General features: G+C 39.5%; 1 protein-coding gene across 2 annotated transcripts in view; it reads left to right on the forward strand.

Moving 5' to 3' along the window:
- Positions 1–25,784, forward strand: part of PPP1R12A (protein phosphatase 1 regulatory subunit 12A) — a 211,603-nt gene that overhangs the window by 131,292 nt on the left and 54,527 nt on the right. Inside the window, exons 9-14 of one of the 2 annotated variants that reach the window (XM_077832675.1) lie at positions 3,979–4,106; positions 10,345–10,560; positions 11,552–11,646; positions 17,245–17,367; positions 21,246–21,413; positions 21,851–22,027. In XM_077832675.1, coding sequence (XP_077688801.1) covers positions 3,979–4,106; positions 10,345–10,560; positions 11,552–11,646; positions 17,245–17,367; positions 21,246–21,413; positions 21,851–22,027 — 907 coding nt within the window. The remainder of the gene's footprint in view (positions 1–3,978; positions 4,107–10,344; positions 10,561–11,551; positions 11,647–17,244; positions 17,368–21,245; positions 21,414–21,850; positions 22,028–25,784) is intronic. The other variant, XM_077832676.1, reaches the window with a different exon arrangement.

Raw genomic sequence — 25,784 nt, forward strand, 5'->3', positions numbered from 1 at the left:
ATTGGAAAAGAAAACATCCTCATGTGTTCTGTTACCTTGGAACAGACTCTGACAAATGCAGTGGATAATTCTGTCTCAGATACTGACAAATTAAAGAGACCTGTGTTTCGGATTGATTATTAGTATACTGGAATAAATGGGGTTTAAAAAAGTATTATTTTTGGTAGTAGCTCAACATCTGCTTCACATACAACTTCAGCTCAAGATTAATAGTACTCAAAAGAGCTTAGATTCATTTGTAGAGAAACTGGTGCTACAGCAGACTTGTTTAAAAATCTAAGTTGGATGCCATTGTTCAGACTTCTCTTTACACTCCTAGACTGGAGCAAATGTTCAGCATTTTGTGCACGTGTGTGTATGTGTACAAGTACACAGGGCTGTAACAATATTTAAAATAGTAACACAAATATAGTGTGTATCGGGGGTGGAGGGGAATTGGGAAGCACACAGCTTTCTAGCATCCTCTTCCTAAACTCAGCCCACCCCAAATGTCCATCAAAATTTGCCACCTCTTCTCATGCCACCACCAAATTGCATAGTAGCTCTGATAGCCGTACAACCTTTCTCTCCTGTGTCTCTGTCTACGTATGTTGATATTTGGAAAAACAATGCTGTTGTTGCCTGTTTGGATAACTGCCTTCCCATCTGCATGTGGCTGCTCTAGGGACTGCCCCTTGAGTTGGGGAGAGGAGAAGGTGGTTAGTCTATGTGGGTGATCAAGCAATTTATTTAGGAGTTATCGGCTGCTTTCCCAACTGCCCCTTTCTCCCTGCAGGCAGATCAAATGGGGAGCTTTTCTCTGTCACCATACATAAGCAGTGGTACTTAAATCACCACCTGGGCCTCCACGTATATGCAGAGTTTTATGCCTGCATGTGGTGTTAGGTGAATGTGTAAATACATTGCTTAAACTTGTGTTCTGTATGATATAAAATATGCTAGACAGTCTTAGACAGCTATTACTAATACAGCAATGCTTCTAATATGTAAAACAACAGAGAAATGTTTGACACAACTGTAGTTGTAAGTGCATTATATTCTAAAGAACAAATGCCTAATGGAACAAGAAATCACACAGTATTTGGAAAGAAATCTGTAGAGGGTTAAATTATTTGTTACCTAATTTAGAGGCATGCATCAGACTATCTAAAGAAATGCTTAATATATAGTTGCACTACTTAGTTTTCTATTTTTAGACTATTATCATTTTAATCCTATAAAACTATCTCTTGGGGTATGTCTGCACCACCCACCGGATCAGTGGGCAGCGATTGATCCAGCGGGGATCAATTTATCTTGTCTAGTCTAGACATGATAAAGCGATCCCCGAGCAGTCTCCCGTCGACTCCTGTACTCTAGCGCCGCGAGAGGCACAGGCAGAGTCGATGGGGGAGTAGCAGCAGTCGACTCACCGTGGTGAAGACACCACGGTGAGTCGATCTAAATACGTAGCTGCAGTTGCGTAACTTAGATCGATCTGCCCCCACCATTGTAGACCAGGGCTTGGACACAGTGACTTGAACGTTTTTAAATGATTAAAATATCCTTGTCAGCCATCTCTGCTCATTTTAAAATATTCTGCCTTCATATGGTTCATCCACCTGAGCTACATTTCAGCACTGGACCAATAAAAATGTTATAAATATTTGCCATAAATGAGATTGTGGGATGGGATAAGCTCCAGAACTAAATTCTTACTAGATTTTCATAGTTTTTTAGATTTTAATTAGACCATCGTCTCCTATAAATGTTTAATGATATACTGGAAAACCACTCTCAAATTTAGAGAGTCAAACACCACTTTGGTGTTCCTGCATCCCTCATCTAGAACAGTTGAGGTTTGTTAAACTTAAGTCACCTTTGATCATGCAGTGATGCCTCAGTCACTGTGCTAGCTATAATGTTTCATGAACTCCATGACTTTTCTAACTGTGTTCTCTTGATTACTAGTAGACTGTTTTGTGCCAGGAAAATTTGACTGTGACACAAGAATTAATTTTCATGTAAACTTTGGACTTTCTTTAATATAAACAAGGCTTTTATCATACTTTATTTGGCAAGCAAGAGAAGTTAGGCTTTTCCCTGAAGAGCTGCATCTCGAAATTTCAACTGCACTGTCCCTTTTTTTCCCATTATTCCTCTTAATGTAGCTTTACAATGAAAATTCTCAGAAATTTAATGAAAATTCCAGCTGGATAATGTAAAGTGCTTTTCTACACAAATGTAGTGTTGCAAACTCCTGTGACTTATCACAAGTGATATGATAGTTGCTGTGTTTTCTTAAAACCTCAACTCCTGGAGGCTATCGATTTTGTGAGACTCTCTACTTTTTTTTAAAGATAAGTTTCTGTCCCTAAGGGTTGGGGGTATAAAAAACTTAAATCTATGAATTCAAGCTGTAAAGGCTAACCAGCCAGAAAATAAATAAAAACCTTACGTTTATTCATTTTTTAAGTTTCATGATTTTTGGGGTAGCTTGGCTCCTGATTTTTAAATTTAGTACGTATACTCACTCATATAATTAATGTATAGTTTTATTTGCTGGCCTGCCGTTCCCTCAGATAATTTCAAAAGTTGTCATGCTGCTCTATCTTTTCCTTCCCATCTCGCCCCTCCTCCCCCATACTTGAATTCCTATGCTGCTACTTCTCTTCTTCTACATTAGATTCAAGGCTGTACTCCTCACTTATAAATCTCTCTTTAACTACTGCACCTATATCTGTTTCCATACTTCTGTCAGTTCACATGGACAATCCACATTTCTTGTCTAATTGATCTTTTTGTCAAGTGAATACAGAGTTTGTGCCTTCTTTTATGTTTTCCCTATGTGTGCAAGGAGCTTTTCATGAAATACACACCATATCACATACACCAAGACCCCTCCAACCTGTAGATGTGCTCACTTGACCAGTTAAAATATGTTTTTACTAAGTGCCAGGCTTGGAAATTTGACCTGAAGCCAAGCCAGGTACTTTGCCACGTGAATCACCAGCAATAAAGATTCTGCAATTGGAAGTTAATTAATTGATTAATTGCTCTCCAGGTCTGTGGTCACTCTTCGGTGCTTATAGAAGTTAAAAGTAGTTTAAACGTAGTGAATAACATATATCACTGAATTTGTATGGGGAGCAGATTGTTGGAGTCAGGAGGTACCAACTATTTAATTAGTTTCTTTTCATGGTAGAACCACACATTAATATCGTTCCATTGTGGTTTATGCTGTACTGTATTATACTTGTTTTGTCTTTAAACTATGACCTCTTTAAAGCAAGGACCTGTTTTACTGTAGTGCAATGTACACTCATTGTAATATGTAAATAGTCTTGTATTATCTTTGAAAACTCTGAATCAGTTTTCGATCAGAATCTGTTTGTTTGCTGAACTGCAGTATATTACTCAGTACAAGGTACTTAACCAAATGTGTAACTTTAGTCCCATTAGGACAACTTGTGCTTAATTAGAGGCGTAAAGTTACACATACATGAGTACATTGCTGAATTGAGGCCTTTAATAATAAAGATAAAGAAGAATGTTGTAGTCTAGGAATAAACCGTTACAATCCTTCTGAAGGCAAACAATCCAAACCTAACAAGGATTATGTTACTCACACTGTCCAAAACTAAGTAGGCTGATTTTTTTTTTTCCTTCATGCATCTGAGAGCTTAACTTTTTTGAGGGGCATCAGCAAATGACTAGGGCCTGAACCTGCAACCCTTAAGAACACGTAATTCTGACTAATGTAAATGGCAGCGCTGTATACCTAATGACTATGGGAAAAGATCTTGTTGTTTTTGACCAAGAGATACAGAAAATGGATGGGGACAGAAGTAAACACTGAAGAATAGAAAATGGGATGGTTAACGTATGTTAGTTGGAACGTTTAACTAGAGTTTTAACCTATTCTGAAGAAATGTGATTTCTATAAAATATGAAATCAATAAATTTACAAATGACCCATCTTAAATGTTTTATTTGCAGATAAAACCAAACCCTTGGCATCTGTAACTAATAATACAAATAACATCAGTGCACAGCCAGCTTCTGTAGCTGTGACAGCATCTTCGATAACCACTGGTCAAGTGACACCTACATCACCCATTAAGAAGGTAAAACAAAATAAAATTTCTTTATATCTGTGTTTCTAGATAGTTCTATTGTCTAAGAATAAACTCTGTGTTGATTCTAGTGTAAAAATGTGAATTGGCTTGACTAACTGAGTTTTAGATAATACACCAAGAATAGTGGAATATTCTGTATTCTTTAGAATATTTGCTTTCAATTTTTATAAAACTTACAGCTTTAAGTATTTTCAAAATTGAGTTTCATCATGTTTTACTGAGACTTCTACATGTATGTTACATACCTGAAGGATTTTAGTTGTTTAACAAAAAAATATTGTCCAAGAAAAAGCACCCCTGTTAAACATCTTTTATTTATAAACCCACTCTACTTTTTATGGGGAGGAGGGGAACTTGTTCTATTTATATCTAAACCAAGGAGTCTGTAAACAAGAACCTCAAGTATGTAACTTACTGTGCCATATATGTAGTTTTGTAGAAAAGCAAGTATTTGTGTTCCTGAACACTTGGACTCTTCTGAAACACTGGAAATAACAAGTAGCAATTTTAATAAAAAATTAACACGCGATCACAAACCCCCCAATAAAGGACAGGAATTTTAACTGATGTTCCATATATGTAATCTAACTGAAAACACTTTTTCAAATAACCTAATTTATTGTTTAATGTATATACATATTGGGACCATGTGTGTTCATTGTTGATAGATCCAAGGTGGTGTGTGTTGGAATCAATTAAGCTACTCATAAACCTGGATAGATGGGTAGAATGGAAATCATGTTTGAAATTAACTTTTTGTTTTAGACATACAAGTTGCATTTTTAGACTTGTTGGAGGAGGGACTTGAGAGGAGAAGTCTGCTCAGGTCCTCTGTCATGCAGCTTTCAGTCCCTTGTCAGTACTGCTCCATAGTTGAGGGAGGACTCCCATGTAGTATTTTAAATCTTGACTATTCTGTGCTTGGTTCTTCAGCTTCTCCTGTGTTTTCTGTGCCAGTTCCACAAGGTTAATGGGTTCTAAAGTCATGCAGCTGAAGTGAAAACCTCAAAATATCTCTGCTGCTTCTGCCTCCATTTTGCAAATCTGAGGTTGCCAATATCAGACAAATAAAGAAGAATTTGAAATAAAATGAAGGATATTTCTTTTTCTAGTCACAATGTTTTGAAATGGTGAAGCAGCTTTTAAAATAAATACATTTTCAATCTTGGCCAGTCTTGATTATGTTTATCACCAAACCCCATCAGTTACAAAAATAACAGATTTATAAAGCAGAAAGGATGCGTTTGAACATTTGAACTCTGGGAAGGAGTTCGATAAAAATGGCTCAAGCGGTAGAGGAGACATCTCATAAACTTTTAAAATATAATGTGATGGCCCACAAAGGACCCAAACCTTTCCCTGCTGTCTCAGAACTTGTGTGAAATTATATTTGCAGCAATATGAGCTGGTCAGAACTTTGTCCTCCAATACATGTATATATGTGGTTCCCTCTCATTGGTCCTTTGGGAATGATAGACATGAGAAGTGAATGTTGTTTGTTCATTAATTTTAAAAACAAGTACAGGTAAGAACTCTGCATTGAAATGGAAGGGATACGACTTTCAACATTTTATTTTAAAAGTTTTTCTTAATTTTATTTTTTAAAGTGTTTGTTGAAACAAGGATAGAGGATCCCATCTCTCCCCGGGGCCCTGTCCTGGTAGGGGAATACACAGCAGCACTAACTTGGTGAATTTTCTGTTTTATATTCTTAAGTGAATTTTAAACAAAATAGAACATTCCAAGGTGTTCATTTGTCAGTCTAGAGTCATGTTTCTATATTATACATCAGCAGGCTAACCTGGCCAGCTATTTGCTTAATTCGTTTTTCATATTTGGAAGTAATATGTAAGGCAGTGGTAACTTACCTCAGCAGGGACAATATGTTTCCTATGCAAAGTAAGGGGGAGTTGGTGGCCTCTGGGCTGATGGTCTTGGCCTCTGTTTTCCCTGAAATCCTGTCTTAGATTTACTACAGCAAGTTGGTCTTAAACATCAATAGTTAGCATTTATGTTAAAATAACCTGTTTCTTGTGCAGCTGAGGATGGCATCTAATGTTACCATTAGTAGTTCATGAGAGCATGTTCAGTGTGCCAGATATTTTCCAGACAGAAAAGAATGTACTGCCCTTGCCACAAAGAGTTCACAATCTAAAGAGAGGCATATAATGAGATAGCTGTTAGATGGGAAAGGGTAAAACATACTGGTAGATTGGCCATGACTTGGTCACAGCTAGCAAAAAGGTTAAATTTAACAATATACTTATTTTATTGTATGCATATTAGTATATGTCGGCTAGATTAACAGTAGGCATGATAGGGGAGAGCCTTGAAAAGGAACTTAAGTATGATCATTTGACATAATTATCTGAAGGATGATATTTTCAGTGTGACTGTTTCAGGGGTTTTTGAGACATGTGGAATTGACTTCCTTTGGCTTATGTTCACCGTTTGTGTGGATGTCTGGACAAGTGTTTTGTCCACCATTTTTCTCACTAGCAAAACTAGAGAAGTTTCAGAGTAGCAGCTGTGTTAGTCTGTATTCGCAAAAAGAAAAGGAGTACTTGTGGCACCTTAGACTAACCAGTTTATTTGAGCATAAGCTTTTGTGAGCTACAGCTCACTTCATCGTTTTCTTTTTGCGAAAACTAGAGAAGTTTATCTAAAGATAGTAATAGATTTCTGAAGAGTCTATCCCTGCATATGACTGGTATTTGAGTGTGTGAAACTCTAAAGATGTGTCTGTCAGTCTCTCTCTCTGTCGATCGATTGATCTATTTGACTCACTCACTCTTATTTTCAGGCTCTTTTCCCGTGTGTCTTGTGCTCTTCAAGGAAAGAGAAAAGCAGCCTTGATTGGATTAGAGTCTCAAGGGTCCAAGCACTCTTGGAAGGATTCCACTAGCTTTAATCCATAGGAGTTGGAAAGAGAAGCCTGAAACAGGAAGTATAAACTGCTGTGGCCCCAATCCTGACCCCAGTGTAGTTGGGTCATGTGTCGGAGAGCTTTTCCTAGACTTAAACGAAGGAAGATTTCTACCCTCAGGCTGCTATAGCTCTAGCATCTGCACTGTTTGTACACTGGCTGCATTGATGGGGAGGTTACTAGTGGATTCACCATTTCTGCCCCACTTTCAAATCCTTATTCTGCAGTGCTTCTCAGGAAGACACCATAGAATTGAGTGCCATGGCATGTGTGGGGTAGGCAACTTCTGCACATCAAACTCATCCTAGTTGCAAGAGGGCCCTCCACAGCATAGGAGGAGAAGCCAATCTCTGTGGGTTGTTAGCTCTCTTTCGGAGCCTCTGTGAGTTTGGTCTCTCAAAACTTAATGGCCAGAACTTCTAGGAGGCTTCAACGATTGTATTAAGTTAGTGATACATCTTCAGACTAGTGTCTCGAAGCATATTAAGAATTGAGATACTCTGGACACTCCAAGAGAGTGCTCAGGATGGGGGAAGGCACAAGGACCCTCGAGCTCAGCACCTCTTTCAAGGACTGTGAGGAACTTGTGCTGCAGTAGCCTTTTCAAAGTGGATGAGTATAATGTTTGTATTACAGTATGGCCAAGAGGAGCTAATAAGGGGTTCCTTTGTTTTAGGCTGTACAAACACATAATGAAAGGCCTTTCCTACCCAAAGAACTTAAACTAGTTCTAGTTGTATTTCTTTTTTTAATAAGTGCATATGTCACACAATCTAAAGAATTAGGGGAGGGATTATGAGGCTAAAAAAAAAAAGTGGGAAACGTGTGATTATATAATATAGTATAACATGCAAGCCATGGCTATAAAGTTATATGCACAGTCAGAAGGTTTTGAATAAGTTATAATTAGGGGCTATGAATAAACAAACTAGATATCAAGGATCCCTATGAGCTATCTACCTAGTCAGTATCAGTTAGTACTTTCTTGTAAGTGTAATGATAGAAGTGGGTCGTTAGAGAGCATTTGAAGAAGAGGTTAGGCTTTATGAGCAGGCACTGACCCTTCTTGAAGGGAGCATGATGTTTGAGGGCTGTGCTTTAGGTACAACAGATCCAATTTTGTGCAATAATTCAACTTGCAACATATATTCTAGCCTCAAACCTGCTCAAATAGAGAATCCTACAAATTGCCACAGTTCCTCATGCAATGTTATCTTTTGGTAGGTAAAAGAAATTAGCTTAGCCTTTGAGATTCCATCAGTGCTTTGATAAAAGTAAATTTGAACTGGTGGATGACCAAACTGATAGTACTATGTATTGCAATGTAGTAGAGTTAAACTTCCAACGTTTGGAGGGGAATGGTTCTGCTTCTAAAGTGGAGTGGTTATGTGAAAGGTGCTGGTCTAGTTTCGTTTCTGAAGACCCCCATCAACTTCTTGTGTCATCTTCCTTCATAGCAATATGTGCAGTATAGTACATTCTTCTGTTATGAGAGGGGGAAAAAGGAAATAAAAAATACACTAGAGTTAAAAATAGTTGTAGGTCGCTAATCATAATGGCCAATATATTGTGTGGAATTGAGAGCATCTTTGGATGTATATATATATCCTGACCAAAGGTATTAATAAAAGGTCACACTCAGATGCCAAGTCACTCTTGCTTAATCCTCTTTCTTGTGCTGCAATCAGGGACCCATGATCATTAACTGCCTTTGATATCTTATTCCTTTAGTTGATGAAGGCTGGATTCAGTGAGATGATGACATATTTGCAAAGTGTGTGCTGCTGGCTGATGAATAGAGTTGCACATCATTTGAGTGCCCTGTAGGGCTGGAAAGACATGGCCCTTTCGATCTCTGAAATGTAGAGAGATGCAAAGAGCAAAAAATAGATCAGGATTGACTGGTGGAAAGATAAGGCACAGTGAAATATAGGCTTTTCAGTAGGTGAAGAGGATACCTCCCACTGACCAACAATAATTGCTAGTTTCATAGCTGTGCTCAACTGCATTTTACCAACCAGTTGATTGGATAGGCTACTGTTAGGTGGATTTTCAGTCATCATAGTGATGTGTGCATTGTTCACAATGTGGCCATTTGATTGATTTGCTCTTTGTCCTGCCTTCATACCCCATCCCAACACCTCTGCACTCTGCCTGCTCCAAACTTTTCCATCATTCCAAGCTGCCTTCTCCTTAGACATATTCAGTCTTTCTTTCTCTGGCAACCATTCCAGCTTCTCCGACTTTTAGTTTCTGTTAAAATTGTCCCTCGTGATTACACAACTGTCTGAGCTGTATGACCTCCATTTTTCACAGACTGCTTGGATTTCAGTTATCTGAAGTATTTTTGTAACATAAAGGGGAGAACATTTTAAATATAACTTCAAGTTGACAGTGTATATTGAACAAATGATTAAAAACTGGAATACATTGGTCATTTTAGCTTATTATGTGCCATTGGTCTACCGTGTGAAAAGTACAACAGATATACTTTCTCAAAATGTGGAATATCAGAATGTTGTAATTATTTTTGTTATATATGAAAGCTTCATTGCCTTTTGTATGTGGAAACTAAATGCATTTTTGTATCAAAATTTATCATTTCACAACATGGTCTAGTGTATTTAATAAGAACTTTTTACCAAAGTATTAGATATGTCTTGTTGCTTTTTGATATTTTGTGCCTCAAAGAAGAGTAGTGTACATGAATGAGGAATCAAGTATGTGGATTTAAAACAAAAAGCTCCTTTTTCTCTATTGCCATTCTTTCACTCTTCATCTTTGTGTCTTGTCTTAATTGGCTTTAGTATGATTTCATTCCTCCTATCATGCCTGTGGCGGAGTCAGTACATCCTGCATCATGGAGGCAGGGCTTGCGCAAAACTGGCATTGTTCTTGTGCCCAATAAGGGTGAAAAGTCTATGGTGAGGCTTTGGTGTGCACAGGATTTGTGTCAGGTTGCAACGTAACATATTTAATCAAAATGTTGATACCAGAGTTGCATGGTTTTCAATTGTGTGTAAATGTTTGTTTGCATCTCTTTATCACAGTGTGTATTATGAAGTGTGGAGGGTTTTCACGCTAACTTTTAGAAAAGTTGTTTTTCTTTTTGAGCCATTTGTTTCTTATGTCATTAACCTACCCAGGAAATGAATATGTATTGGTTGCCCCTTCCTCCACCAAAAAGTATGTATGATAACTGGACATAGCGAAATATTTTGAAATATCCCTAAGAAGCATGAAATACCAGCGTTAGTGTAAGTTAATGACTTTAACGTAATGATGTCTTTTTGTTTACAGTTTCCAACTTCAACAACCAAGGTTTCTCCCAAAGAGGAAGAGAGAAAAGATGAATCTCCTGCCTCTTGGAGGTTAGGTCTTCGAAAGACCGGCAGCTATGGGGCACTTGCAGAGATTACAGCTTCCAAAGAAGCTCTGAAAGAAAAGGACTCTACAGGTGTTATGCGTTCAGCTTCAAGTCCCAGACTCTCTTCTTCATTAGACAACAAAGAAAAGGTAACCATTTTCAGAATATAAAACACACTTCTGAGTTCTGGCCAGTTAACTTAGTATAAATATTAGTTATGATATAAAGTGAATGTAATATGTACTCCTGTAGATAGCTACATTGCAGTGGAGTTTATAATACTCTTACAAAGTTTTATTAAAAGTCAGCTGTTAAATTGTGGCATTAAGCTGTTGCTCTTGATGGGCAGTAGAGCTGCCCTAGAAGAAATGCAGCTGTTGTGCCGTCTTTTGAAAAACGTAGCAGGCCTCTCCCTCCACACAGAGCAGCTTCATTAGCTGTTGCAAGAGTGTATGTGCAGGGTCTTACCACTGTTGTGAAGGCTTGCACAACTAGTCGTGCAAAGTCTTGTGCAGTGAAGGGAGTGCAAGGATTGTGATAGTTTCTGTCCCTTGCTGCAGAGTGCTGGGGATGAGGACAGAAAAAGGCTCCTTATACCCCTTCATTCACATATTCTGGGGACAAAGATTAATCTTTTATCTTTTTTAATTAAGCATTTATTAAAACTGTTACTAATTTGCCATAGATATTTGAACAAAAATAACTTCATGGTTTTGCTTGTTACAAAGTAACATAATTCCTTTTTTCAAGTTCTAATGTCTTTGAGCATGTAGTCCTGAGTAAATATGTTTGCAGATTTTAGGAAAACACTAGAACACTTTAAACGGTAGTTACAATTTGCTGTTGTTTTAAACCAAACCTTTGGATACACATTAACAGAAAAACAAAGAGATGTAAAATTAAGACAGTTGGGTCCTTTGAACAGTTTACTGTTCCCAGTATGTTGCTTGTTGTTCTTAACTTCTGCCTGATGCTAATTGTGCAATTTAACCTGGAATATAAATAGAGTTGGAATTGGCATAGATAATTTTGCAACTTTGACAGCAGTGCAACTAGGGACATTTGAATAGTTTTTATTATAAGTCATGACTATCTCATACAAAGCTATTCTTAACTTCTAAAAAATTTTCTGTCTTAAAGGAGAAGGATAATAAAGGAACTAGACTTGCATATGTTGCACCTACAATACCAAGACGGCTGGCCAGTACATCTGACGTTGACGAGAAAGAAAACAGGTGATTCTTGAAACTGTAACTTGCTTTTTAACAATGCACACAGTTATTTGATATCTGAATCTCTTGGAAACTAGCCTCCGGACCTCCAAAAGAATGAGTTGAAACTAATGGTAAAAGCTATTTTGGATGGTGCACATGTATATTACAGTATCCCTTCTTCAATCCAAACTATTTCTGTCACTTTGATTCTTGTAACCAGGCAATATATTGCAGTCAGAAGACAACTGCTGTCTTGTTGCAGAACAGAATATTTATACATTTGCAATATGTTGCCTTCTTACAGGAACAGTGGGCAGGGATATGTGGGAAAAGCACTAAATGGTTGTAATCCCTAGGTCTTGTCTACTCAGGCAAAATTAATACCTGTGTTTTAGCAACCAACACACTCTCTGCACTGGTAAAAAGAATTAAGTAATTTGTTATTTTAGATAAGTCTTTAGCTGTGTTTTTTAGCCATCAATTTACAGTAGGTTTTCATGACATCATAAAACTGGCTGATCCCTATCCACACTAGCAGCTTAACATGCTGTAGCTGCGTGTTACTGACAGCTGCTGAAATATGATTGCTGATTTTGCTGGTATAGATATTCTGGTAGTCACTTTAAAATGAATAGCACTAGGTTCTTGAAGAATAGAGTTCTGTTGGTTTTATGTGACGTTACATGGGGGCTTTGTCTGCCTGGTTGGATATTGCATACTAACCGGGGGTGATTTCTAAAGTGCACTAACGTGGCATATTAATCGGTCCATGTAGAACCTGCTGGTGTTCACTAAAGGTTCCCTAGTGGACTTTAACATAGTACTGTTTCAAACAGTACTGTGTTATCTTTAAATTTATAATGCAAGTCTAGTTTTGTGGTGAAAGTTTCAGATTTACCCAGCAAATTCACTGTTAGGTTTTTTCCTCCTTAGTGAAAAACTTTCAAGTGCCAAATTACATTACATCTAGAAGTTCATCATGTAGACATTGTCTGTAATGTCAGGCCTCTAGAATATTTTAGTAGGTTGTTAACAGTTTTCATGTACTGAGATAGTAGTAGTAGCTACTTAAGACCCTTCATATAAAAGAATAAGCATTTTCTATATATTTACATTGCTGTTACAAGTGCATCCTCTTTCTCTTTTGATTGAATCACATGTCTCTAACATTTTTCTTCCAATATAAAAGTTGTGGTATGTTGTAGGCTTTCTTTATTTTGTAGAGGCAAATATATTTTCCAAGGATGACTTGTGGCAACATATTTTTGTGAGTACTGTACTTGTGTTAGCCATTTTATATGTGGCTGTAGGAGTTGTAGAATTCTATCTAGCTAGAAACTGGCAGGAAAAACTCTTACTGACATTATAAAAGAAAGTTTATTGGATTTCCTTGCCTGTAGTTAGACCCATGAGAGCAGACTGATCTGACACTATAGCTGTTTAAAGCCTTTGAGGACTCTTTCCACTTCTCCCTCTCTCTGAGCTCTGCTCTTGTCTAGGAAATCATACATGAGGTGAGAAAAGCAAAAGTTCTGGTGTAGACCTGTTGGAATGGAGGATTGAAGTGGGAAGGCTGATTGCTTATCTAGTCTCTGTAGATCAGTAGATTAACTAGAGATCCTTCTAAACTGCCCTGCAAAAGTCTTAACAGTTTTGAGAATATAGCAGTTCAGAAGGGTCTCTGATTGGTCATCTTTTCTTTTTGGAGAGAGAATGCTGAAATTACACTGTACAAAGTGATAAATCATAGTTTTCAAACCCCCTACCTCCCGCCAATTCTTTTTATTTTATGATATCATAGTCCACACATGCATCACTGCCTTGTTTCCATCAAAATGGAAAAACATTATTTAAAGAAACTTCTGCACAGGATTTTCACTCTTTAGGCTTCCAGTAGAAGAGAGGGCTGAACTCCTTGAATTCAAGAGCTTTCAACTCTGAGGAAGTGAAGGCTCGCTAGTACATGAGACCCCTACTGACAGGGGCAGCGAGTTATAACTCGTGGTGCCCAGGCTCCAGCAATATTCAGGGCCCAGGGGCCTAGCTCCACCAACGTTTGGGGCCAGGTCTCTCCTCTGACCCCACCTGCCGACCCCCCGCAGCTTCCCCAAGTGTCCCCCGGCCCCCACTTGCTGCCCGCGCTCACCTCCCCTGGCCCCAAAGCCTGCAACTCATGCTGACTCTGCTCTGTCAGTCAGCCGGCTCCTGGCATCAACTGCTGCCGCAGGGTCCTAGTGCCCCCATTCACTAATGGCAGGGCAGGCTGCCCTTACCGTGTCCTTCCACCCTAGCCCTGAGCCTCTCCAAGGCCCCAAACCCCTCTACCCCAAACAGAGCCCTCATCCCCCCGCACCCTAATCCTCTGTCCCAGCCCTGAGCCCCTCCCACACCCCAGACTTCTCATCCTCAGCCCTCACCCCTGCACCCCCTCGTATCCCCAAATTCCTTCCCAGAGCCTACACCCCCTCCCTCTGCACCCCCTCCCATCCCAAACTCCCTCCCAGAGCCTGCACCCCTCACCCCCCCGACACTCCCACCCTCAGTCCAGAGCCTGCACCCAAACTCCGTCCCAGAGCCTGCACCCCCTCCCATCCCAAACTCCCTCCCAGAGCCTGCACCCCCCTAAACCCCCACCCCCAGCCCAGAGCTTGCACCCAAACGCCATCTTAGAGCCTGCACCCCTCACCCCCTCCTGCACCCCCACCCCAGCCTGGAGCCTACATCCACACTCTGTCCCAGAGCCTGCACCCCAGACCCCCTCCCCCACCCAAACTCTTTCCCAGAGCCTGCACCACTCACTCCCTCCTGCACCCCTTGCCCCAGCCCACAGCCTGCACCCAAACTCCATCCCAGAGCCTGGACCCCAGACCCCCTCCCATAGCCTGCACCCCTCCTGCACCCTAATCCCCAGTCCATGGCCTGCACCCCAGACCACCTCCCCCCATCCAAACTCCCTCCGAGAGCCTTAGGCAGGTGGGGGGCAGAGGTTTTTTTGGGGGGGGGGAGGCGGGTTCTAGGCACTACCAAAATTTCTACAAACCTGCCACCCCTGCCTACTGATGCCCTTTTACCAGTCAGTTAGATGCCCTAACTGCCACTATGTCTGCTCCACTTCTTCCTTGACTGCAATCAGGAAATGCATCTAAATCTGGATTTGGGCTGTTTTCTTCTTGGATCCATTTTTGTCTAATTTTTGAGGTGAGGTTTAGTACTTGAGCCCTTGCCTTCATTTTGATTTGCACTTTCCTAGAACTTTGTCCTGAAAATGCTTTCCTCAAACTCTTTTGTTGAGGTTCTACTCAATACCTTTGACGGTCAAAGGTCCTCGACTTAATACTTGGAGCACACTAAAGGCCTTAGAAACTCCACCAAACTTGTTTCAATAAGACCATGAAAAAGGCCATCTTTAAATAGCTTTCTAATTGAATATCTTACTGCTGTGAGCTGGAATTTGGAAGGTCATGTCACCCCTCTTAATATGCAGTGGTGTTCTGCTAAAAACCAGCAATTTTGGTTGCTGGTCTCAAGAATGTTTGAGTTCAAAACATACACAAGGCAGCCACATGGTTTTCCTTTGCATACGTTTACAAAACAATATTGCTTAAATTCAGTCTCTGTATGGCAGAATCTCTCTTGCGCTCCTTTGTTCTCCAAGAGTGAACCTCCTGCATTGATGTCTTTTTTTTTAAGATGAAGTATTTGCTTGTAATTGTGGTTATTCAAAGTTATCAACAGGACCTAATTTACTTCATAGCTCTGTGGGTCCAAATTCTGCAGTAGGACCCCTACATGTTGTTGCCATATTAATTTATTCTGTCTCAACGAAATACACATCATTCCCGTCCTTGCCATTATTGCACACACAACTGTAGCTCATAGTTGAAAATATTAATTGATGCAAAATTAGTTGCTGTTTGTTTTCAGCAATGATAATTTCAACAACTTTTGCTTGTTGTCCAGGTAGTCTGTCTCCATGGTTCACAAAAGTTGCAATCTTGTCCAGGGGACCAACTTCAGAGCCGCCTCCTCTCCCTGCCCCAGGTGTGCCAGGGAAAGGAGCAGCTTGTAACAATTTCAGTAGCTCATCTGCTTGGCTACCCATATTCAGTTTTCCATACAGCCCAGCCTACACTTAATGATCCATTGTGGCTTTAAATTTATGATCATCTAGTCTGACCTCACAAATACCCCAAGCTATAGAATTTAACCTGGTGATTCCTGTATTCAGCCCAACAACTTGTTGTTGAAGTAAAGTTGTGGTTTCTGGTCTTCCCCACTCCCAGCCTCCATTGTTATTCTTTGGCTGCAAGCTGCACTCCAGATCTGCCTCCCTGACCACCTGCTGCCTGGCTCCATAGAACAGTTTATAGCTGATGGACTTGAATCCAAGTAACTCCCTGTTGTTGGGAAAGCTGAAGCACAAGAGCCAACTACAAGGCAGGTCCCAGTAGAGCATGAAGATAGTGTACAAAAAAAAAATGTTGGGGACCTGGCTGCAGCAGAATGACACATTCTACAGCAAAAAATCAGAATTCTCTGTCATTTTGCAAAATGCCACATTCTGCAATTGCAAAATCATGGAGTCAACAGGACCTTCATTGAGATGAATGAGACAGTTAATACATCTCAGAGCTATTGTTACAGGCATTCTGCAATGACAAGGAGATAACATGCCATTGGTTTACATTTGGTTTATGTTTTCAAGGTTATATCTGCAGCCACTTAAGGGCTACATTTTTTTTTAAAGGTGACAGGTGAGATTCTGAAGCTCATTTCTGCAGCAAAGGGTAAATTTGTGGAATAAAGGAGTACTTGGCGCCCTGGACATAATTTCACAGGTCTTTTTCCCACTCTTTTACTTTGTCTATGGGGTAGACTTTTCTTTTCTTTTCCCTGGACTTTTATTCAATTAAATTTTTAAATACAAAAAACTGATTTGTTTATTAATTTTCATGGTAAAGTTTCATATTGACTTGTTTTGGGGGAGCCTGTGCTTCCTATGCACTGCAAGATTTGGTTGGAAATCCCTAGGGACTTAGGTAGTGATAGGTGATAGATAATGTCACATGGCAGTCCACTGGATGGTGGACCTTGTAGGCCACAGTGCCTGCTAGCCCACATTACCAGTGGCTCAAAGGGCAAAACATCTTTTGAACTAGGGGAGATACTCCCAAGAATGAGAAATCCTTGGAGACTGGCTTTGGAGAAGCAAAATTAAAGGTAAGTAGTTTTCCCTTGACTGCATTATGGTGTCCCAGTAGCATTGTGGGAGATTCTTGCCCCTGTCATGAGAAGAAAAAGGCAATGATATCAACATGTAAAAGATGACTATTAATTTGCTATTTCTGGTTTCCCTTCTCTTCCATAGTCTCCTTTCATCCATGTGTTTCTTTTATATAAAATATATATATATCAGTATTAACATAATTAGATATACTAATTTATCGATAGGAGCTTTGGAATTTGCTAACTAAAAGGTAATTTTATTGCTGTCTGCACAGGTACACTTACTGTCTCAAGTCCCAATCATCTATTTTTCCTCTCTTCTGCAACCCCCTTTAAAGAAACAAACAAAACTATCACTAATACAAGCCTTACACAAATACAATTCTTTTACAGGGATTCATCTGCTAGCTCAATACGTAGTAGTGGTTCTTACACAAGAAGAAAATGGGAGGAAGATGTCAAGAAAAACAACTTGAATGAAGGACCTACATCACTAAATACAAGTTATCAAAAAAGGTAAGGGCTATGACCATGTGTATTGCTTTCAGCAGAATAAGTGAACAAATTGTTAGCTTGTGTTTAAGAAAAACTATTAAATGATTAATGCATTTTTTTACCCTACAAGGACAGTTTTCAAGTAAACATTGCCACCATAAAGATGTCAGTTTCTCTTTTATGATAAAAAAAAGAGTAATTCCAAAGTAATGCCAAGAGAGACTCCTAAAGGAAGAGAAGTTAAAATCCTTGCAGCATAAGTTCATTCTTAAAAAACACCCCCTCCCCCAATTACTTGTTTCACAAACCATTATTTTTTCTAAACATGATTTTACAAACCAGCTTAGAGTTGTGCATGTGAAGTAGGAGTAGCAGTAACTACTATAGTTAAAGTTGCATAAATATTTCCATTCTGCCATCCTGTTTTTTCAGTCTTTCCTAGGTACCTGGAATTAGGTTGAAATTTCCCACATTTGGGAAATTATCCAAATATTATGTGACTATTTTTTAAATATTCAAATAAAATGGTTCAGCCTCTTCTTGTAAGTTTGAAGACGGTAGGGTAGAAAAATTGTGATTTTTTTTTTTTGACAAAGTTCTTATGCCAATATTCCTAGGGATGGAACTATTTTAAAATTAGGCCTGGCCACTTTGCAGCCTTCATAGAATATAGACATGCCTGCTCTTAATTCTTTTTTTTAAAAAGAAGGTTCTTGATATGAATAAGATTTGACTCCATTGAAAATAACTCTCCATGCATGCACAGTATACATTGTACAGAGTTTTCTCACAAAGGGCCAAGTCCTGCAAACATACACATGAATAACTTTACTCAGCTGCGTAATTCCACTGATGGGACTACTCATGTGAGTAAATTTACTCACGTCAGTAAGCGTTCGTATGATTGGGCCATAAGCATATAAAGTTTATAGTTCTACCCATGGATGTATGGGTAACTAACTTCACGCTGAAACATGCTAATGGTGCAAAAGCTGGTGAGGTGTACTCCTTCAGAGCCTTTTTCTTTGTCACTAAGCCCTGGTCTACACTCGGGGCGGGGATCGATCTAAGTTACGCAACTCAACGTACTTAGATCGACTTACCGTGGTGTCTTCACCGCTGTGAGTCAACTGCTGCTGCTCCCCCGTTGACTCCGCCTGCACCTCTCGCAGCAGTGGATTACAGGAATCGACGGAAGAGTGCTCGGGGATCGATTTATTGCGTCTAGACTAGATGCAATAAATTGACCCCCACTGGATCGATCACTGTCTGGCGGGTAGTGTAGACATATCCTAAGATGCAAATCAGTGATTCCAATAGCGTGTAGCTGAATAGTTCCATATTATAGAGTATATCTTCGATGTTTTTCTTTAAAAGAAAAGAAGAAAAATCTTAAATTCCATTTAAAAAAAAATTAAAGACAAAGGTTGCATAATCTTAGCAGTTGGGAAATGTCAGAGTTAGGGTTGTAGGAGCAACCTTTGTGCATCTGCATTATTATATAGTTTTAATGCTATTTCTCATATGCAATCAGCTTTTTCTATATCTGACCTATTCATGTAACGCTTTCTAATATCTTTTAATTCTTTTTTACTTGCACTGTTTTTATGATCATAGATGCTTTTGAAAATGTTATCCAGAGTCCTGTTTTCAACAGTGGTTTAAGCACCATTGGAGCCTACGCCTCACTGAAAGTCAAAGAGCCTAACTCACTTTTGAAAACCAAACTTGACCTTCTAAATCATTTATGACAGGTTTCAAAGTAGCAGCCATGTATTCACAAAAAGAAAAGGAGGACTTGTGGCACCTTAGAGACTAACAAATTTATTTGAGCATAAGCTTTCGTGAGCTACAGCTCACTTATTTTCCGCTGAATGCATCCGATGAAGTGAGCTGTAGCTCACGAAAGCTTATGCTCAAATAAATTTGTTGGTCTCTAAGGTGCCACAAGTACTTCTTTTCTTTTTGCTAAAACATTTAGGCATTCTTGAAAATTTTACCCAGTCTGGCGTATCACTGAATATTAAATGTTTAGTCATCTCTTTTAGGCATACTTTATTAATGGAGCAGCTCATCCTTCCTCAGGTGCAATTCAGTGGTAAGACAGCTAACTGTGAATCTTATTTAACTTCAGACTTAGGTGTCTTATTACATCTACACCAACAAATTTTCAGTTTGTTCACTATTACAGTTATCTGTAGTATGGTTAAAAGTGGTTAATTATATACTACTAGTAATAGTATTTATTAATCTGTCCAGTGCCTAAAGTATAGTAAACTCTTTAGAGAATAAGTAAGACATAGTTCCTCACCCAAGAACACTTTACAATTTAATGCTAAACATAGTACAACTAGTTGGAGTAGCAAACAGTTGGGGGATAGGGGCGGTGAATGAGGGTTACAGTAATATTATGTGCTTGTTTAAATTCATTATGTGCATGTTTTGATACTGTTGCTGGCTTAAAAAAAAATAAAGCTGGAGTGAGTGTTACAGTGGGAGAAGGACTGAAGGGAGGGGCTAGAAATAATGGACTTTGGTTCTCTGGCAAACATAGAATACAGCATGATGCTGCACACGTATATTTTAAGTTGTTGAAAAAGCCTCTGTATTGTGGCTTAAATTCTCTGTTGCACAGAGCTGCAGTGGGGTCTCTCAAGGAGCTGGTTTGATTACAGCTCACTGAATCTCAGGGAGGATCTGCTTGCTTTAAGCCTCAGCGTAATTTAAAGCAGCCTGGTTGCTGCTCCAGCTTCTGCCTTCCTGCTGTGATCCCACAGGGTTCCCACACCAGGGCTGAGTGGGGCCTCAGTGTGCCAGCTCGGTGCCATTTGAGAGCTCCCCACACGAGCAGCATTTTAAGATGGGCAGCTCTGGCTGCTTTCTGGCCCCTTTTGTGAAATTCAGGCACCCCAAAGGGGCCAGTAAACAAATCAGAATGTGACACCTATATTGCTATTGCTTGAGAAATTGCATGAGATCATGCAGCTGAAGACTGTATTATAATCCATCTGCACAAGAGGTAGAGTTAAGATTCTGTGTGCAACGTTAAGTTGGTAATTCCTGCATTCTTAATGTACAACTTCTGTGTTCTTTTATCATAGGTTTCTCTGTATGCAAATTTAACAGCAATAGAAGAATAAAAAATCCAGAGTAGTGATGGCAAACTGACAGCACTCATGCTACTGTTTTGCAATAGTGTGACAGTCTGTAGAGCCCATGAGGCTATGGAGCTACTAAGTTCAGTTACAGAAAAAGCATATCCGATCACAGTGCTTTCAACTCTGCTATGCAGAATGAGAAGTTCAGGGCCAGTTGTGTGGGAACCTTTGTGTTCTTTTCTTCTTCTTGACCTCCTTTTCCTCTCTACACCTTGAAAAATGGAGATGGAAGAGGGAGTGTTCGTAAGAGTTAGAAATAGAATGGCATAATGTTTCTGAGCTAAGGTGGAGCAAATCCACAGAGAGCTTGAAAATTTGAATAACTGAGAATGTTGCTGGCATCTGTGTGTATGGATATTGGAGAATCCATTGAGATGAGTGATGCAATAGTCGAAGAATGAGGCAGTGAAGATAATGATGAGGACTTCGGCAGAGGCAATTGAAACACAATTACATATATGTAAGCCTATGGGGTGGTGATACTCTGTCTCCAAATCTGCCTGAGTAGCAGAAGAAAAGTCCAGGATTAAGGATGACTCTCAGGTTACAGCATCGGAGGCTGAAAGAGGGGCTGAGTCAAGGGAAATGAGAATGCATTTCCAATTTGAAAATGTTCCTTTTGCCCAAAAAATTTGTCTGAGATGAGCTCGTGTTTTAATTAGTCACTTCGTAGCTTTGACATCTTTATGTACACATATAAATGATACAAACACATCCTATGTAAATACCTCTCGCCCTCAGTGGCTCCTTTGGAAGAAGACAAGATGACTTGATTAGTTCTCATGTTCCAAGTACTACGTCAGCACCAACAGTTACCTCTTCAGCTGGTCTTCAGAAAAGCCTGCTTTCCAGCACAAACACTACTACAAAGATTACAACGGGTTCTACTTCAGCAGGTGTACAAAGCAGGTAAGGGCATCAACACACTTCTTGTCAGATGGACTCTGTGCTTATGTATGTGCATGCTTGTTTTGTTTAGTAGGTCATGGGGCTCTGGATTTTTTCATTTTCCTGTTAAATTTGTTGAAACATATACAATTTGGCTCAAAAATAATTGTGTTGGCTTTCGCTTTAAAGTGGCAGCTATGCATGTCGGTAAAAGAATAAATTGAATGCTAGAAGGGTAAAGAATAATGAAGTTCAAGCAGTGTGAACTGTTTAACTTTGAATTTATCTAATTTAATGGCTCCAGGTGAGCTTCATATTTCATAGCAGAGACATTTCTCCATTTGTTATTTTAAAAAAATCCATCCCTCAACTTACATGTTATCAGCTGTTTAGTAAAGTGCTTTCATTGTTTAGCGTTTCCTTTTCTCTTTTTTGTGTTGCTGCTTGTGATGCGATAGTACCTCAAATCGTTTGTGGGCTGAGGATAGTACTGAGAAAGAAAAGGACAATGTTCCTACAGCAGTGACCGTTCCTGTTGCGCCATCTGTTGTAAATGCTACAGCTACTACCACAACCATGACTACAACTACTTCTGGCACTGTGTCCTCAACGTCAGAGGTCAGGGAGAGACGGAGGTGTGTAAAGGCCCTGCGAGTAATGGTGCTGTGACCCAAAATGATCATTTTCTTCTTTATAAAAAGTGCAGTAGTTAATTGTACCTCAACTAGTACATACAGTAAGTGAATCAATACTTGTCTGTTTACTAACTGTACTGAAACAGCTATCAACATGCTACAGATTTCATTAACCTTCCAAAAACTGTCTTGAGAGAAACTTCCAAAGAATCTCACAAAATATCTTACAACTAATGATAACATTGTGAGTTATGCTCTTTCATGTTACTTCTGTTTTGTTTTGCCCTTGAATTATAATGTAGATTTTTGGCATAGGTTACTTGCAGGTTTATATTTCTGTTCTTTGCTTAAATGGTTCACATAAAAAAAAAAAAACCTGAATAAATACCTATAGTAACACCGTGGAAAGATTTCTAAATGGGGTGCGGTGGAGAGGGAAGAAACTGGTTGACAACTGAAATGGTTAAAATAGCACAGTGAACTTTGTAGCAAGTAATTACCCTTTCTAATATAAATATAGAAGTATCTCAATAACCATACACTGAAATAAGAAGGCATTGTGTAGTATTTATTTCAGTTATTAATGTGTATGTCTGATCACATAGAGATACAGAACATTGAACCAGACATTCTTTGTGATGTCTTTATACCTCCCCCAGAATCAAGCCTACCAGCCCAGATCAACAAAGTTGTGCTAAAAATAGCTGCGTTAGACAGTGCTTTGAAGTTGCAGCTTGGGCTCTGAAGTCCACACCCCTCTCTAGGTTTTAGAGTCCAAGCTGTAGCCCAAGCTTCATTGTCTACATTTGTACCTTTAGCATGGTAGCACGAGCTTGCGAGCCCAAGTCTGTTGACCTGGGCTGGGAGGCTTGCTGCTGAAGGCTGCATGGAAATACCTTGAGTGCTAGTCTACACTAGAAGCGCTGCAGCTGCACTGGTGCCGTTGCATTGCTGTAGCGCATCTGGTGAAGATGCTGTCTGCTGACAGGAGAGAGTTCTCCCGTTGGCATAATAAAACTACCTCCTCAAGAAGCAGTAGCTATGTTGGCAGGAGAAGCTCTCCCACCGACATAGCGTTGTCTACACTGGCGCTTAGGTTAGTGTAACTTAGGGCTTGGCTACACTTGCGAGTTACAGCGCAATAAAGGAGCTCCGGACGCACTAGCTCACTACCCGTCCACGCTGGCAAGGCACAGAGAGTGCTCTGACTCCGTGGCTACAGCTCTGCTGGTACTCCACCTCAGCGAGTGGAATAACATTTGCTGCTCCCCCTGCTGGAGTGCCGCGGCGTCAGTATGCATGAAGGTGTTGCATTACTGCGCTCTGATCAGCCTCCAGAAACGTCACATAATCCCCTTAAGTTCAAGTGGCCACTCTTGTTATTGTTTTTGAATCGCTGCAGGAATGCAGAGATACCCTTTGAAAGCTCCGTTTCTGACAGCGGACTGCTTATCTGCTCCAAGACAAAGCAACCATTAGTGTGGAACGCTGTGTGCGTGTGGTGGGGGGGGCGAGAGGAAAGGAGGGGGGTCTGCTGGTGTCTGAACTTACAAGACAGCATGCTGACATGCTCTCAGCCCCCCAAAAACCCACTCTCTCTCCCCCCACATACACACAACACACTCCACCCCACCCCCGTTTGAAAAGCACGTTGCAATCACTTGCATGCTGGGATAGCTGCCCACAATGCACTGCTCCCAATGCCGAAACAAATGCCGCAAATGTAGCCACGCCAGTGCACTTGAAGCTGTCAGTGTGGACAGACTGCAGCAGTTTCCCTACTGCGCTCTCCGAAGGCTGGTTTAACTCAAAGCGCTCTACATTACATTGCTCGGGAGATGGCTTATTCACACCTGTGAGCAACATAAATTATACTGACATAACCTGAAGTGTAGACAAGCCCTAAGTGTTTATTTCAATACGTAATCACATAGTACTTTCTCTTTGGAAAATAAAAAGCCTAGGAAAATTCAGAAATCAAGCTCTAAAGTTGCAAATGTAATGTAATCGATGTTTAGCATTCACAAGAGGTGGGAAACTGGCTCGAGAAACCTAGATCCTTCTGGTTTACTGTACCAGAGGATACCACATGGCAGACATGCTAATTTGGTGATCTAAGCTTAGGACAATTTTTAATCTGTCTTCCCCACTTTGACATTGGAGGCATCTGCGGGAATGATGTGGCTCACAAGCCATTTTGGTAGTAACCACTACTTTGCATATGTATTTTTCATAAAGTAGCGTGGTTGCAGCAGGCAAAGTGTCTGTTACATAAAATTGATAAAAATAAATGCAAGCAATGTAAAAAGAGTGGAAGTATTGCTCCCAGTAAAGAAAACCTTCTATTAGAACAGTTTTAATTTTAAACTGTTACTGTAACCACTGAAAGTATGTTACGGACTGAAAAAAATCAAGGAAATTCAGAGTTAAGGCTGTCACTCTGTCATTCACTCTCACTAGTGTGTCTAGGTATTGCACGTATATTATGTAAGATCACAATATCCACTGTTAGATTTCTGCAAGTGGACTGAATTTCCTTGATTTTTAATTATATTTCTGGCCAAAAGGTTTGGTGCAATGTAAAACTGTTTTAAATTAAAGTGTTGATTGTATGTGTAGTGCATAGTTTGCTGAATATTAAAAAAAATATATAGTGACTTAGTCCATATTAATACACACGATGTCTGCAAAATCTTACTTGAAAAGTAAACCCATTCAAAGCTATTCTAGTGCCTAAACAAACAGTGCATTTTGGGTCAAGTTGAAGTTGTGAAAGTGTTCATCTGTAACTAATTTTTTAAAAAGATTGGGAACAAAGTAGGGAAGAGTGGGACAAAAATACCCACAAAAATCTTTTTGCAATTTTAATCTGTCACACATTTTTGCACACAGAATTATAAGCCTCTAAAATGGATTCTAGTGGTATGGGAGCTTTTCCATTATAGGTATATTAGCAGTAACAAATACTAGTATAGTAATTGCAGGCTCTAGGGCTTTGTCTAGACTAGAGGTTTATCTGCCTGGGAAGTTACACTAGTATAATTATACCAGGGTAGTTCCCTGTCTGAACACTCCTGATCAGGTGTAAGAGTGGCTTTTTTCTGATTTAGTTAAAACCACATTCAAGGTGGTATAAACGAAGGTGCAAAATGATGATGATTTGATTGTTTGTGATGTGCAAAGAGATTCAGATCCAAATGAATAATATATATGTACGTGGTGCCTTAAAAGAGAAATTTCACAAGGCTAAAAACAATTGAGCCAGAACAGCTAGGAGATAATTTAAACAAAAAAAAGTCAATGATAACTGGCAATTGTTTGAGAACATTTTACTAGATGACCAAAAATCCACAATTGTGAAAGAAGGCTATGCTTTTTTAAAAACAAACAACCACAACAGAACACCAGCCTGACTTGGAAATGAGGTCTGAAAGAAGATTGTGTGTGAGAGGGAGAGAGAGAGAGAGAATGGAAGGAAGGAAAAGCTGAGAGCAATTAATGTGACCAGGAAAGTAGGAATTTTAGAAAATAGATAAGGAAACCAAAAGGACACAAATCTATGACTAGCAGAGTCAAGGACAATAGGGAGTTATTTAATTATATTAGGAATAAAAAGAATCCTAACAGTAGTACTTTACTAGATGGAAATGGTAGAATTGTCAGTAATAAAAGTCAGAAATGTTCAACAGATGTTTTTGATCTGTATTTAGGAAAAAGCCAGATGAGGTATTTTATATCATGATGAAATACTTTCCAT

This window comes from Eretmochelys imbricata, chromosome 1 (genome assembly GCF_965152235.1).
Source record: "Eretmochelys imbricata isolate rEreImb1 chromosome 1, rEreImb1.hap1, whole genome shotgun sequence".
Classification (NCBI taxonomy): Eukaryota; Metazoa; Chordata; order Testudines; family Cheloniidae; genus Eretmochelys; species Eretmochelys imbricata.